Source organism: Mytilus galloprovincialis, chromosome 12 (assembly GCF_965363235.1).
Source record: "Mytilus galloprovincialis chromosome 12, xbMytGall1.hap1.1, whole genome shotgun sequence".
Lineage (NCBI taxonomy): Eukaryota > Metazoa > Mollusca > Bivalvia > Mytilida > Mytilidae > Mytilus > Mytilus galloprovincialis.
This window is the reverse complement of record NC_134849.1, coordinates 66,320,569-66,336,780: the sequence shown is the minus strand read 5'-3', so window position 1 is coordinate 66,336,780 and position 16,212 is coordinate 66,320,569. Positions and strand designations below refer to the sequence as shown.

At 31.3% G+C, this 16,212-nt stretch overlaps 1 protein-coding gene across 1 annotated transcript in view; it reads right to left on the bottom strand.

The window, feature by feature from the left end:
- Positions 1 to 12,007: 12,007 nt before the first annotated feature.
- The window catches only part of LOC143053737 (uncharacterized), a 69,709-nt gene continuing 65,504 nt past the window's right edge, over positions 12,008 to 16,212 (bottom strand). The window contains exons 48-50 of the mRNA XM_076226520.1: positions 15,751 to 15,902; positions 14,841 to 14,997; positions 12,008 to 12,936 (exon numbers count right to left, since the gene is read on the bottom strand). Coding sequence (XP_076082635.1) covers positions 12,887 to 12,936; positions 14,841 to 14,997; positions 15,751 to 15,902 — 359 coding nt within the window. The 3' untranslated portion in view covers positions 12,008 to 12,886. The remainder of the gene's footprint in view (positions 12,937 to 14,840; positions 14,998 to 15,750; positions 15,903 to 16,212) is intronic.

The window sequence follows — 16,212 nt, the reverse complement described above, 5'->3', positions numbered from 1 at the left end:
TGTCCCTGTGAGAAAAGCGTTTATTAAAAAGAAGGATTTTATTACAAATTATGCCCAAAACGTCATAGGGAATTCAGTGAGTGATTGCTGATGAATGATCAAACTTTTAAATCGATTGTTGTTTGCTGATGAACAAAGCTTTTGCCGTGCAAAAGTGCTTGAACGTACAGAGAGTACGAAATTTTTGCATCAAGATAAATACGAATAAATCAAGTATCAATAATTCCTGAACTTTGAAAACTGTTTTATAAACACAGAATCGTTGTGTATGATTTGTTTTTTGTCTGATTTTTCGCAATATGTGGAGATTACTCAGAAAATATACTTTTGATAAAGAAAAGTTTTAGGAAGTTTAAGGACAATATTATAAAATGCATTTGTCAAGGAAACAAAATCTCGTTACACTACTTAAAGTCTTTAATTTATTTTCACATACTGGCATATAAAACATTTAAAACATAATTCAACACAGAATATGTTGTTCAACTGTAAAATATAAACCATCAGACGAGGGTAATTGCCAATAGGACAACTCCCCACAAGGACTTACAGGACACATACGTTTTTCGAATATCTTTTGAAAGATATTGCGAAATCTATTGCGAAATCTATGGAGAAATCTATTGCGAAATCTATTGAGAAATCTATTGACAAACATTTTCGTAAGCACTAATTCCATTTAAACATGACAAACATAACATGCATATCAAGACGAAAAGATGTTGAAGGAATAGGAAGATGTATTACGATATGTAGTAGATCAAACGCTCTAAAGAAATTTAGTTCACAAGCAACTACACAATCAAGAGAAAGACAGACTTCCAATCCGAACACACGATTCGTATTTTGAACCGAACACATGTATTCCACCTACAAAACACAAGGCAGCAATTACCTTTTCCCAAGTCTTTGGTGTATTTAAACAATCTGCATTCTCTGTCTAAAGTCTAACACCTGATCACAGATGCATTTATTTAACGTTTTGGTTAATTGGGATCAGCTGCGGTCATCATGCAAACACATTTTTTAATATTTGTAAAGTATATGTGGTACATGATGCATATTGTGTAACTTACTTTCAAAGTCACAAGTTATTTTTTGAAATTGTATATATTATTGCTTCGTAGGTTTAATCAATTGTAAAACCAAACCATGTGACCGCCTGTGAGAATACATATTTCATTGTCATTTATTGTTTGTTGTTTTCTTTTTGTCTCATTATTCAATTGAGATCAGCTACAAATATAACACACAGTGTAAATTCTATACGTTCTATTTATTTGGTGTGTGTTGTGTACACCATGTCACAACCTGTGAGAATACATATTTCATCGTCATTTATTTTTTTGTTTTTTCCTTTTGTCTCATTATTTAATTGAGATCAACTACAAATATAACACACAGTGTAAATTCTATACGTTCTATTTATTTGGTGTGTGTTGTGTAATGTAGAAAGTGATGAATATGTAAATAAGTATAAAACCGTTATTTTTGTGATGCATAAAGATCTGTCAAACACGAACTATATATCTGCTTTGTCATGCTATTTTCGTTTTTTTTTCTTTTTTCCAATTTCAATATGAGTCAAAATAAAATTTCAAAATTTTTTTAAAATCCTAGAAATAGTAAAATAAGTAAAAAAAAAAAAAAAACAACCAACAAACGATCATTTAATTAAAATTAAAATAACGGAAAGAATCTTATCAAGTGGCCAAAACAAAAGCTTAAACACAAACGAATGTTAAACAATTGTTATATTCTGGATTAAGTACAGACGTTTCATCAAGTGGAAAATGGTGGATATAAATAAATTCATCATAGAAACCAGGATTGAATTTTTTTATTCACGCCAGACGCGCGTTTCGTTTACAAAAGACTCATCAGTGACGCTCGAATAAAAAAATGTTAAAAAAACAAATAAAGTACGAAATTGAAGAGCATTGCGGACCAAACATTCCTTAAAGTTTTGCCAAATACAGCTTAGGTAATCTTCCTGAGGTAGAAAAGCATTAGTATTTCACAAATTCAAAGTTTTGTAAACAGTTAATTTATAATTATGAACATATTAATGATAACTCAAGTCAACACATAAGTGCGGAGTACTGGACTGGTGATACCCTCGGGGAATTGAAACTCCACCAGCAGTTGCATCGACCCAGTGGTTGTAAATAAACTCATCATAGATAAAAGGATTGAAATTTTTTATTTACGCCAGACGCGCGTTTCGTCTACAAATAACTCATCATTGACGCTCGAATAAAAAAAATGTTAAAAAAGGATAAGACATTGTTTTGTAGTTAGCTAAACCTCTTACTTCTATGACAGTCATATAGCATTCTGTTATATTGACTACAATTAATGTGAAATCCAAAAAAAATGACGTAATAAAAAAACCATTTTGGTATGACATTCAATATTGTGTGTTAATCAAAATCAGGACAAAAAACATCTGTTTAAATAATGAAAAACTAAATGGTATATAAACACTCTTGAGACACAGCAAATACGAAAAAATGACTAGAATACAAAAATGACTATTGGAAGTGGGGAAATATATAAATTGAACTCCAATATCTATAGCCAGTTTATACCTATAACTTTGACAGCATCATTATAAATCAAGATACATCATCAATTAACGGTATTCTAACTTTATTGTAAAAAGTTTTATAATTTGCAATCATACCACATATCATTATCGTTTTAAGCATTTAATCGAGAATTGTTTAAGTCACTTAAGTGAGAAAATGTTCATGCATTAATGCATATTGAGGACGAGGTCAAATACATAACTTATTATACTACACGTTTTGCAAAGTGCGTCCATCGGAATGTATGGAAGACGATATATAAAACGATTGAACAATGAAGGTATATTTTATTGTGTATAAGTCTAAGTACTTTACAGAAGACATCATATTGAACGTACCATTCAAACTTGCTGTATTTTATTATTTATACATCTAGCACATAAACTATAAAAAACACCATTCTTTTGGGTTTGTTTTTGTTAAAATTCAGGGTTTATGTTGTTCAGTTGTTTCCCTCTGATAGTTAAAGTGCTTCCCTCGGTTTAAGCTTGTTGGCAATATTTGTTTTTGCATAATCGAATATATATAGATTTACGTTATTTGAGCGTCACTTATAAGCTTTTTGTATTCGGTACGTATATATATCGAACACAATTTTAATCCTGTTTATACACACCTGCCGGATCTCCGACCTTCGACTCGATAAAAAGGATATGATTAAATTCAATAGAAACAATTATTGCCATTTGTTTACCAGCGTTATAAGCCAAATTACAAGTATGAATAACCGGTAAATATATGTTTTCTGAGTAAACGCTAAGAACATATTTGTTTTTAATGAATTCGTCTAAATGCTAATGAAACTAATCAGTGTCAGGTAACTTATAAGTCAACTTCAAATTACCTCATCAGGTGACTATTATGCAGCGAATAAGGAATTAATTAATATTTTATGATAATTTATATGAATACCAGAAATAATAGATCATTAATTGTCTCGTTTATGTTTTTCATATATCGCATTCAACTATTAATTATGGTCAAATCCTCTTTGAACTTTTAACTCTAGTAGAATGAGGTGGTCATATCTGTACCGTTTGTGATATGTTTGATAATATTGTATAATGAATGTTTTCATATATAATCTACTACATTGACATCATAAACACGATACAAAAACAGGACACAGCAACGAAAGATAAGAAGTTTTTTTTTTGTCTTTTGATCTATACTTTTTTTGTATTTATGATTGGAGTCGGAATTAGTTTATATTTGGCGAAGAACGATAGATTAACATTGGTGAGTTGTGACATATGTGTCCATGTACGGATCAGTAGTAAGCACTTCGCTGTTGATATGAAGATCAATTATATGGTCATTTGTAGAAATTTGCTATTACAATACTATGAATTTTTCGAAAAACTAAAGATTTTCTTATCCCAGGAATAGATTACCTAAGGCGTATTTGGCAATATTTTTTGGAATTTTGGGTATTTAATGCTCTTCAACTTTGTACTTGTCTGCCTTTCAATCTGAGCGTCACTGATGAGTCTTATGTATACAAAACGCGCTTCTGGTGTATTAAATTATAATCCTGGTACCTTGATAACTAATTAGACAGATAATGAATGTTTTTCTGAATTGGGAGTGAGGTATGCTAAGAACAAAAACGCAAGAATTCTACTTTAAGATTGGAAATTAAGATGTCTAGTTAAGTAAATTTCTATACCACATAGTCCTTTACAATAGTTTTATGAACATCACCTTCAATTGACCAACAGTTACAATTTAGTTTCTTTAGACGCGAGAATAACTCATGTTGCAGTCGTGTCGTATAATTAAACAAGTATTATCTTACTTTCTATTGTGTTCTCTTGACTGAATGTGGATTCCTATGAAAGTAGATATAAGAATATGTGGTATAAGTGCCAATGAGATAACTCTCCACCAAAGTCACAATTTGTAAAAGTAAATATTAAAGGTCGAAGTACTACCTTTAACACGGAACCTTGGCTCACACTAAGCAGCAAAATATAAAGGGGACAACAAAACTACTGTAAAAAAAATCAAGCAAGAAAACCAACGGTCTAATCTATATAAAAAATTGACACGAGAAACACTTATAAACCAAATCAACAAATGACAACCACTGAACATAATTTAAGGGCTGTATAATTTGCTAGTGAAGGTAAACCTGTCATCAAATCCAGTTTTGCTAATGCTCATTACTTTGTTTCTGTAATCCCCTGAATATTTGTTTTTGGCTTGGTTTTTTTCTGAATGCATTGATGGTATTTGAACATGATTAAGAAATAATGGAAAAAGTAGTATATCGCTGTTCAACAGTCATAAATCGAACACCGTATTTGCTGTTTTAAGCCGAAACATTAAATAAAAGCAGTAGTAGTGTACGACTGTTCGAAAGTCGATTGAGAGAAAAATAATCCGGGTACAAACTACAACCAAGGGACACGTCGATTGAGAGAAAAATAAGCCGGGTTACAAACTACAACACATCAACTATAAGAGGAAAAAAAAAAACGAAACACACAGCGTTCTTTTTCTTTGGTGGGTTTGGTGTTTCTTAATTGTCATTTCTTTAAAAACAGTGTAGGAATGCATATTGTTCGCTTTTTCATCAGGTATCGTTTTCGTCATAGTTTTGTGTGCTGAAGAACTACTGCACTATATATATCCATTGATTTTGAATATCAATTCCACTACCACGAGTCCATTCTATTTCATCTAGTCTAAATAAAGACTAAAAGACCAATACATCTGTCTTTACTTGACGTTGTTGTGTTTCATGTCTTCTTAATGAATTCAACGAAGAAGGTGCAATATTATAATTCATCTATACCAAATAAAGGCAATTAAATGACAACATAACGTGCCCAGCAGCAGGCAACATATATAACGAAGACTCCAAACAAAGAACACACTTTTCAGAAATAAGCACCTCTTTGTATTAGAGTGTGTAAATTTTGTCCATCATGAATAATTTTATACCATACACCGTTACAGTCATAAAGATAAGCATTAAAACGAGAGAAGAAAAATCATCGAACAGACCATTAACAAATGAAAGATTAATAATTGTTAGTCTTGTAATTGTATTGTTTCAATTTTGTCAAATTGACTTTAACCCAATATCTAACTTTATTTTTATTGAAGGAATTTAGCATGTTGGTGGCATCCTTCATTTCAAATGTGATAATCACATGAAAATTACAACTTTGTTTCGGTACAGTTCAAAATGTGAACACATGAAACGGCATAACTATTGTAAAAACTAGGCCTGCAATCAAAATTACATGAAACTGCCTGGCCTTTCTTACTACACAAGATATGAATTATGGTATGCAGTACCAATGATTTTAAAGGGTATCAACAGAACTGATAACTGTTGATATTAGTCAATCTAACCAATGAAGGAAGAAAATCGTAGCGTTCTGTTTTTAAAAATTTTGCTACTCCATGAGGTCCGCCTTAAATGTTTTGCTTAGAAAAATTAATTTGCAACAATTTTTTATTCCGAAGACATCTACATTTCTTGTCTGTTTTACTGACGAGCCAATTTCAAGAATCTTTAATTTAAGTTGTTGTTAAATTGTTCACGTTTTTTTTTAACCGAAAGTATTTCAGCACACAATAATCAATCAAACATTTGAACGGACTTTTACATTACAACCCTTTTTTTTGTTTTGGAGATAATTCGTCATAGAATTCTGTTTTCAACAAACTTATTTTTTACAATAGAAATTTCGCGAAATGTGACTGATTAATTCAACACAGGATCTCCTACCACACATACTAAAGTTTCCTTTTGCATAAAAGGTGTATACTCAAAATTAGGTGACCAATCGCTCGTAGAAATATGTTAAATGATACAGATAGCATCGAAATGAAATACTTCTATGTTCTCTTCGCGACACGTCTAATTCAGCTTGAGGTTGGATCTGATTTGTTACACTAATAATAAAAAAACACGTTATCAATTGATATCAATAAAATCTATGAGTTTACATGGTGCAAATCTTCATTGAGTTTAAATGGTTCATATCTTAATTTCGGAGCTTAATATTCAACATCATAGAAACAGAAATATCCACATTACAAAAGGACAATGAATGCAGTCTGTTTGAAATTCATTTAAAGGCATATCTAACTGGTAAATTTCCGCATACAAATTAGAAAAATTCGTGACTTGACAACAAAAATATTGATAAGATTATTGTGTAAAGTCTATATGACAAAAGATTATAAAAATCTGCTATAATGACACAACATTCTGTTATGACTATTTTACTTTATATTCTTACCACTCTAACCTTATTGTGTTAGTGTAATAAAGAGACATGTATACCAAATACCAAATGAATTCGGAAAAGGGAAATACCAAACTCCAAGGGAAATTAAAAACGTCCCTTATCAAGTGGAAAATCAAAAGCTTAAACACATCGAACGAACGGAAAACAACTGTTATATTCCTGAATTGGTACAGTAACTATCGTTGTTGATTAAACCTGAAATTAGAGCTAAAATATACATAGAAGTGCAGTATTTTTATTATTTTACTTTTCTTTATATTCTAGGAAGATAATAAGAAAAAACATCTTTGGATTTTTATTATTGTATTTTACATTATAAAAGCATTAGATTAGAATGTTAAGAAATTGAAGAGGAAAAAACGTTTTTGAATAATAAGTCAGTACAAAAGAGGGACGAAAGATACCAGAGGTAAAGTCAAACTCATAGATAGAAAACAAACTGACAACGCCATGGCTAAAAAAAAAAAAAAAAAAAACACAGTTCGAAAATATAAAATTCAGACAAAAATTCAGCCATGATCAATCAAGAATCAACTGTTTTTCAAGCGTATTTTTTTTTTATCATTGTGTCACAATAACTCTAAAAGTTATCTTGATAATATTTTCGCTTTAAATTATCAATAATTTTAATGCGAAAACTGACCCAGGGGAACTGTCCCTGTGTAATTTGTATATTTCAATTCATTTACAACAAAACTTTATACTTCTTTTCTCATTTTGATCCCCCCTTTTTGACATTATGATGCTTAATCAAATGTTAATGGTGTTTAAGTCACAACTTTGCGATATGCCCGTGTCTCATGCCGTTATAGATTTTAATGAACACGGTTTATGCATAAATGATACGTTATGGAGTCAACAATTTTTTTTCACAACAAATTAAATGAAATATTTACAGAATAGTTTCATAGATACAAAGATTAGGTTTTGTAAGTATGACTGTACACGTAGAAGCACTTTGGTACTGACATGATTTAACGATATTTTCTAATATTGTCCGTTTATAAATTTTGAAATTATTCAGACACTAAGGTTTCAACTCCCTCAGGCAAAGCTGATTTTAGATGAATTTGACTATTTATTTTAGGTATTTTTGTCATAAAGCTCTTCAACGGTTTCGGTACTTATACATCTTCAGATTTCAAATGGTTGGCTTTGAGCGTTCCTGATGAAGGTAAATCCAGAAAAGCGCTTTGGATGTATAGAATTATCGAACGTGTTGTTTTCCATTTTTGACATTAATTTATGGCTCAAAATTTATAATGGTACACGAACATAACGAATATAACTTGTGTTTACTTTCCTTTTCCAGTAGTTTAATATATAATTTAGTTTAAATGCACTCGAAAATAAATATTTAATGAAGCTGACTCCCGAATTTGCTATCATTCAAACCAAACGTTATCTAGAGATTTCGTCGAATTACCAGACACACAGGAACGAAAGACCTTCCATATTTAAATCAGAATGACAGTTACTTCCAAGAAGAATACTTTGATCAGGGGGTATTTCGACATTTTTTTTTTCAATTTATTTTCAAATTGTCTGATACAAAGACTGGCAATTAATTATCGGCTGATTTTGATTCAGATTATCATATTATATTACGGAAATATTAGCATATTTAATACCAAAAGTACAAGGTTTATAATTTGATACGTCAGACGCACGTTTCGTCTACATAAGACTCATAAGTATTTTTTTTCCTAACTTTTTTTCCCTACCTTATTGAATACTTGGAAATCTCAGAATATCACAATCAAATTCTATTCGTAACCTAAATCTATTAACATTTAGATTTTTAATCAATTTCTGAGTAAATAAAGTGTTTAGAACGAAAATTCATGTCAGTTCTATTGTTTTATCTCCTAAGCAAACACAAATAGACAGTATGACTTTTAAAAAAAGCTTATATTTGTACTATATTGGCTTAACCCTTGCTACCAAAGGATTGCGCTGTATGTAATAACCAAAATATTGTATTTTGTCATGCGAATATATAAGATTATTATTTTTATTTCGGTTTCATGTTCCATTTTGTTTAAAATTATGAGTTTTGACATTTTTAGCCGGAATGTCTGTTTACTTTTCATAGAGATTAATGTTAATATAATTGATTTAAAGGCGACTGTCATACAAGTGAGATTAAGCAAGCTACAAAACCAGGTTTAATTCAACATTCATCTTATTAAGGATGAATTGTGCCACGTCAGGGGTGTGACAGTTGTTTTCCATTCGTTGATGTGTGATCTTTTGATTTTGCCATTTGTTAAAGTACTTTCTGTTCTAAATTTTCCTCGAATTCGGTAATTTTGGATTGAGACGTGGATCCTATAAACGAATACTAAAAGTGTTTCTACGATTCTTTAAAGATTTGTTGTTGCCTTGTTTTGTATATAGATTGATGGTATTCAAAGAAATATCGGTAAACACTTTAAACTGATATTATCAAGATGCTTGATTTCTTGATTGACAACATATTTGTTACGTTCGGAGGACATGTTTTTCAACAGAATGTCGGCATTCCAATTAGAACAAATTGTGCCCCTCTACTTGTCGACTTGTTTCTTTATTATTACTGGCTGACTTCATGCAGGAAATTTTTAGGAAGAAAGATAAGAAGTTAGCAATATCCTTTAACTCTACTTTCCGCTATATAGATGATGTTCTTTCACTAAATAATTCAAAACTTGGTGACTATGTGGAACGCATCTATCCCATCGAACTAGAGATAAAGGATACTACAGATACAGTTAAGTCGGCCTCATATCTTGACTTACATCTAGAAATTAACAATGAGGGTCGGTTGAAAACAAAACTTTACGTCAAAAGAGATGATTTTAGCTTTCCAATTGTGAACTTTCCATTTCTAAGTAGCAATATTCCAGCAGCACCTCCATACGGGGTATATATCTCCCAATTGATACGATATTCTCGTGCATTCCTATCATGATTTTCTTTATAGAGGGTTGCTGCTCACAAGAAAGCTATTAAACCAAGAGTTCCAAATGGTAAAGTTGAAACCATCCCTTCGTAAATTTTACCGACGCCATCACGAGTTGGTTGACCGTTATGGAATAACCGTTTCACAAATGATATCGGATATGTTCCTTACGTCGTAACTACAATCCCCTTCCCTTTCAGGAATGTGACCTACCGAATTAGACTATTTACCGGATTTATTATCACATAAGCAACACGTCGGGTGCCACATGTGGAGCAGGATCTGCTAACACTTCCAGAGCACCTGAGATCACCCTAGTTTTTGGTGGGGTTCGTGTTGTTTATTCTTTAGTTTTCTATGCTGTGTCATGTGTACTATTGTTTGTCTGTTTGTCTTTTTCATTTTTAGCCATGGCGTTGTCAGTTTATTTTCGATTTATGAGTTTTACTGTCCCTTTGGTATCTTTCGTCCCTCTTTTAAGACTTAGTTGTTTGGTGGGGTTTGTGCTTCTCTATCGGGAATATTTTGATAACAGTGTTTTTGTGCCTATTTTTTTTTATTCCACCAGGTATCTTTTTTGTGATTGGTTTTATCTTAAAAAAACTCTTCTGTATATGTACAGATCTTAAATATCAATTCAAACACTAGTCCATAACATTCCATTGTATGTAATACGATTATGAAATACAAAAATAGACAGCCGTGCACTCGTCAAGTTAAAATTTTGAAGAGGAGCTATGTGATGTTTTGTACTACAAACGGAAAAATGATTACAACTAAAGAAAACATAAATATGTAGTTAAGGAGAAGGTACCATTTATCAGATTCTATGATATTTATTACTATTAATTCTCTAAAAAACTTGAAATCTATGTATTGTTTGTTAATCAAGTACGTGTAATGCCTACCTTTGATAATATATTATCAACCAGATGTATAATTAAATGTAGATCATTCATCTCAATTATTTTTTCATATCATATGATATAGTTCTGATCATTTCTGCAAAGTACAAAAAGTGCAATAACACTACGTAACTTTATAACTTTATGTTATTAATTAAGCTTGTTTTGTAGCATAATAATACGTTGTCTGCTATTGTAATTCAAAATGACACTCTGTTCAAAATATAAAGCGTTTTTAAGCACTATTATTTATTTATAGAACAAAAACAACTTAAGTAACCATAATAAAATTAAGGTCCATGTCCTTGTTTTTGAGATATAGGGTATTGGAAATTTATTGGGAAATGAATCTCTGTATATTTGTGTTCTATTTGTTGATTTTGATATACGATTGTGTAGTTTGCATTTAAATGGGGAAATAATGGTAAGCCGGCAAATTGTTAAATAACACTTTATCAATTAAACCAGAGGATAAATAAAATTAAAAAAAAGAAGCGAAAATGACGAACTTTGAACTTTGCACTTAATATGTATGCTGACACGACAAAAATCTGTAAACATGATTACAAAGGTAAATTATGAAGTAATAAGTGTCATTACAACACATAAAATTGTTGTACTTAACTCTTTCATAGATACATAGATTCGTCTTAGGAGTTTGTCTGTAACTGTATTAATCTTATTAATATATGTTGTATGATAATTTTTATAGAACCCTTAAAGTTTAATATCACCTGTAGAAACTCATTGCTTCTGTTTAAATGGGATGCTGACACATATAGTAGATAATAATGATGAAAATATAAAGAATAGAGTAAAACAGCATAAGGATATATATAATCGTCAAAATAACAGCACAACAACGTTAGATTTGAGGAAGCAATTTTTTTTTTTCCCTGGTCGGGAAAAATTCGAACTCATGCTACTGAGATATCGTGGCACAAAATCACCTTGCACTATGCCCGACACTCGAGCACCTAGGCGCGACAAAAATCAAGCTTTCGATGGCGGGGTATTACCTTTTCTCATCAGTTTTTATCAAGCGTCGTAACACAGTACGTGATATATGAGGCATGCAGATGGAATGTTTTGATCAGCTGAAGTATCCATTGAAGAGGATCTTAGAAAATAATGTATGATGCAGTCACAGAAATGTATATAATATTAGTATGTCTGACCCAGTGACAACTCTACTACTCTGCCACAGATTTTATCTATCGGATCACCAGTGATGGTGATACAAGGCTGAAAACACATTATGAATATACAATTCGTATGTTTATTGAGACAAGACTAGACAAGACAAATACTTTATTAAACATATACATATATAAAAGGTAAACAAAAGCCTATACATCAGCCACTCTAAAAAGTGGTACGAGAGACTGTTTATAACACATTAATGTATACATAAAAGAAATGCATATACAAGCATTAAACATATTTGTTACATAATATAGATATAAGAAGATGTGATATGAGTGCCAAAGAGACAACTCTCCATCCAAGTCACAATTTATAAAAGTAAAAGATTATTGATCAGTACGGTTTTCAACACGGAGCCTTGGCTCATACCGAACATGCCGAATAGCAAGCTATAAAGGACTCCAAAAATTAATAGTGCAAAACCATTCATGGTAAAAACTTATGGATATATATTTATATATATATATATTTGGATACTTTCTGTGGAGATGACTTAATAAAAATGTTTTCCTGACGTAATTCGAGTAAGAGAGAGTTAAACATGCCGTCATAATGGATGGCAACGCGAACAACTGATATAATTGCCTTAAAATTTAAGAAAAAGATAATTTGCATCCTTGTCCTCTTATAAAGGTAAATAATGTGTAGTTCATTACTACAATTTAGTAAGATTTTTTTTATAAGAGCCTGCTTGTATAACATATTCAAATATGGTGAGTCATATGATAAAATGACTCAGTTTCGACTTGATGGTCATTGATAAACACCATCTACAATTACATTAAAGGAAAACTAGAGTAAAATTATAAAGTCTCCATGGGTCTCAATGATGCATGACATTATTATTGATATAATTAAAAGTATAAATTTTCACTAAATTGTTTGCGTAAATCAAGACTTATTGTTCGTCAATTCAATAATAAAACCCTAACAAGACATCCGTTACATCACACTTAAGCATGGAAACATTTATGTCTCTGGTGGCGGGGTAGGTATACTATTCCTATTGATCTGTATACCTGGAAATATAAAGATGTCTTTATTAAATATTAGAGGTACTACATTTTGTACATTTAAACTTTGGTGCATCAATATCCTGTGGATTCATTCATTTCTTGCGTACCAATGTTCGTTGATCAAAGAAGTGAGTATTTTCGTTGATATCCGACTTAATGGTTCGAAACATTTTTTTTCACATGTAAGCCCATACAAATCATTTTTTAGTTGGCTTCAATGAATACTCAGTGCGGTGACCTATAGTTGTTACTAGTAGTACGCGTCTTGTGATATGTAGTAGATACATACTTTATATTCACAAATACATAAGTTTTAGGGTAAACAGATGCAGTATGTAATATGAAGTACAAGTTAATGATGACATAGATGTATAATAAACGGTTAAACTAAATATGAAGAAATCAGTATGGTGCTTTACGTTTACAAGGATGGACCAACCTTTTTATTAATACACATAATGAATGAACACAGTTTTATTAAAACTGACTGCTTTTTTAGTATTAAAAACTGACTCTTCTTTTAATTTAAAAGCTGATTACTACCGTCATAATATTCACATATGACAAAAAAACGTCATAACGTTCATAATCTATATATTTTGTCTTTCAATGCAACATGTTTGTATTGTTTAATGTCTATCGTTTTATAATTAATATGCCTGCCTGTCTGTTTGTTTGTTTGTTTTGTTTTGTATTTTAGTAACAATCCTATTGTTTTGATTTTAGACTAATAAAATTCTTATTCTTAATCTTATTCTCCTAATGTACAACATCCAATACCTCTGGACAAAGAAGCCAATGCCATGTTTCTTAAATCGATATTGTCTATCACATTATTGATCTTGCCATCTTAAATTTAAAGACGACACAAAGTAGTTAAACAGAATATCCAAATCCAAAGTAAGTTAAAAAAGAGGGGAAGTCGTTCCGGCCCCAAGTTGTCCCGGTCACGTAACAGTATAATGAACAATTACTCAAAAGTCGGAGGTATATGATTAAGGTTAAGTGTCAATTTACACATGCAACAGTTGTGTGAATTTCGCAGATCGGAGAAATACTAATTAGGAAACAGTTTTTGAGGATCATTGACAATGGGTAATTAAACTTCTGATAAAAGGAATTTAGCAGATCAAGCAATATTTCTCAAACAGTTTTATAATTTTTAAACTTTTATGCATTTTTTTATCGTGTTCCTTTGCTATTTATTGTTTATAACATTCTTTCATATTTATGAACTGCATGTTAAATACATATAACTTTTATCCATTGCAAATATTATTTTCTAATTGCAGCTTGGTCGACTTTTAAATGTAGAAGGAATCGACTTGGTGGCAGATTGACTTTGGTCGAACTGCATTGCAGTCGGATCGTTATATAAGCGTGCATAGAACATGATTAAATCAAACGTAAATTTTAACAACATACTAAACGAAAGAAAGACAGTTGTCACATCACCATGTCAGCACTGTGCTACAATGAATTTTTTTGATGAAACTGTTCCAGAGTTTTAACAAGTACAATCTTAGTATATTAAATTATGACGTTACTGATATACAATTTACTTAAGTATGACGTTGGTTATATACTCATATACATGTACTTATAAGTCACATTTTAATTTATCTACGTGGGGGATGACGATGCGCTAATAAATAATCATAAATTTTGATTTACTGATTGACTGATGTTTAACATGGCGGTCCGTTTTTAGAGGGAGTAGGAGAGAACCACCCACCTTTGGTAGGAAAATAAACATTATTAGTCAATTAAGAATCAAATGCTCCTGCAATGTGCGGGGTCACGAACTCACAACGTCAGTGACAACACATGTTAAATAATACTAGTACTGTTATAATTATTTCACTACAAAATGATAAAATTTTATTCCAATCTGCCAGAATTATTACCTGTGTTCTGCACAATCCAATCAATATGATAGGGCACGCTTTGATAAATACTAGGGAACTGGTCTACACGGCATCCTCTTATACCAAAGCTAGTTACTCCAACCAATTCCCATCGACCGTATTTATTCTGACATACTAAAGGACCTCCTGAATCTCCCTGCAATTAAAAATAGAATTACGCAAATTAACATCTTCTTGTGAATGGCATCTGTAAAATGAATACTGCAAGATATTTCGTCACTCATGAATCGTTTCAACAACGTGATCAACACTTGAAAATGAGTCACATAAAGCTAATGTGTAAAAAAAAAATTTGAACTCATATAAGATTTAAACATATGTCTGATTTCTAAGCCTAAAAAAATACTTGTTGGTTTTCAATTAAATATGTGATTTAAAAATGGGACTATAATGTTTTTAACACTATTATTTGCGCGAAAAACCCGAATTTTTGTCATCTCTGAACATTTGTTCATGCCATTTTGTTGAATTTTGACCAGAACGTTCGAAGTGAAGGGAATACACATCAGGTAAAACTACGTTTATATAATATATGCAAAAAAGTAAATCACAAAAATATTGAACTCAGAGGAAAATCCAATCGAAAGTCCATAATCACATGACAAAATCTAATGACAAAACACATCAAAATCGAATGGACAAGAACGATAAAATGCTGTATACTTTCTATTTAACAAGGGGTGAGACTTTAATAAAGTATTTGTCTTGTTTTGACTTGCCCAGTGAATGAAATAACTCTCCATCCAAGTCACAAGGGAATGCATGGTCAGTTTGATTGTATAATAAAAAAAATGTTTTTTTCTCTCTTTTTGTCATTAAATTGTTAGTTTATTTTCGGCTTATGAGTGTGCATCACTTTAGTATAAGCCCCTCTTTTATTCATTCTTACGTTACATGATGGAGCATACGGGTTCTTATTTTCAACACAAACAGATGTCGGTGGTAGATTAAGTCCAATGGCTTGATAGGATTTGTTACATCTGTCTATGTCTACGTTGACATCTACTCGTGCCTCCTGTAAGTTGTCTGGTGTTGATGATACTGAAAAAATGTAAATATAAATTGAGAAGGGAAACGAAGAAGATGTGAAATTGACAACAACCCGACTAAAATGCAAAAAACACTCCAAGACCACCAATTGGTCTTCATTACAGTAGAATTACAAAATTAGAGGCTCTCAAGAGCCTGTATCGCTCACCTGAATCTACCTGGGTTTTTGAATTCATATAAAAAAGATAAAATTTGGCTAAAAAGTAACAACACTTGGCCAGAACCTCATTAGGAAAGGAACATTTATGCTATGTTTGGTTTCATTCAATTCAGTGGTTCGCTAAAAGAAGAAATGTGTATG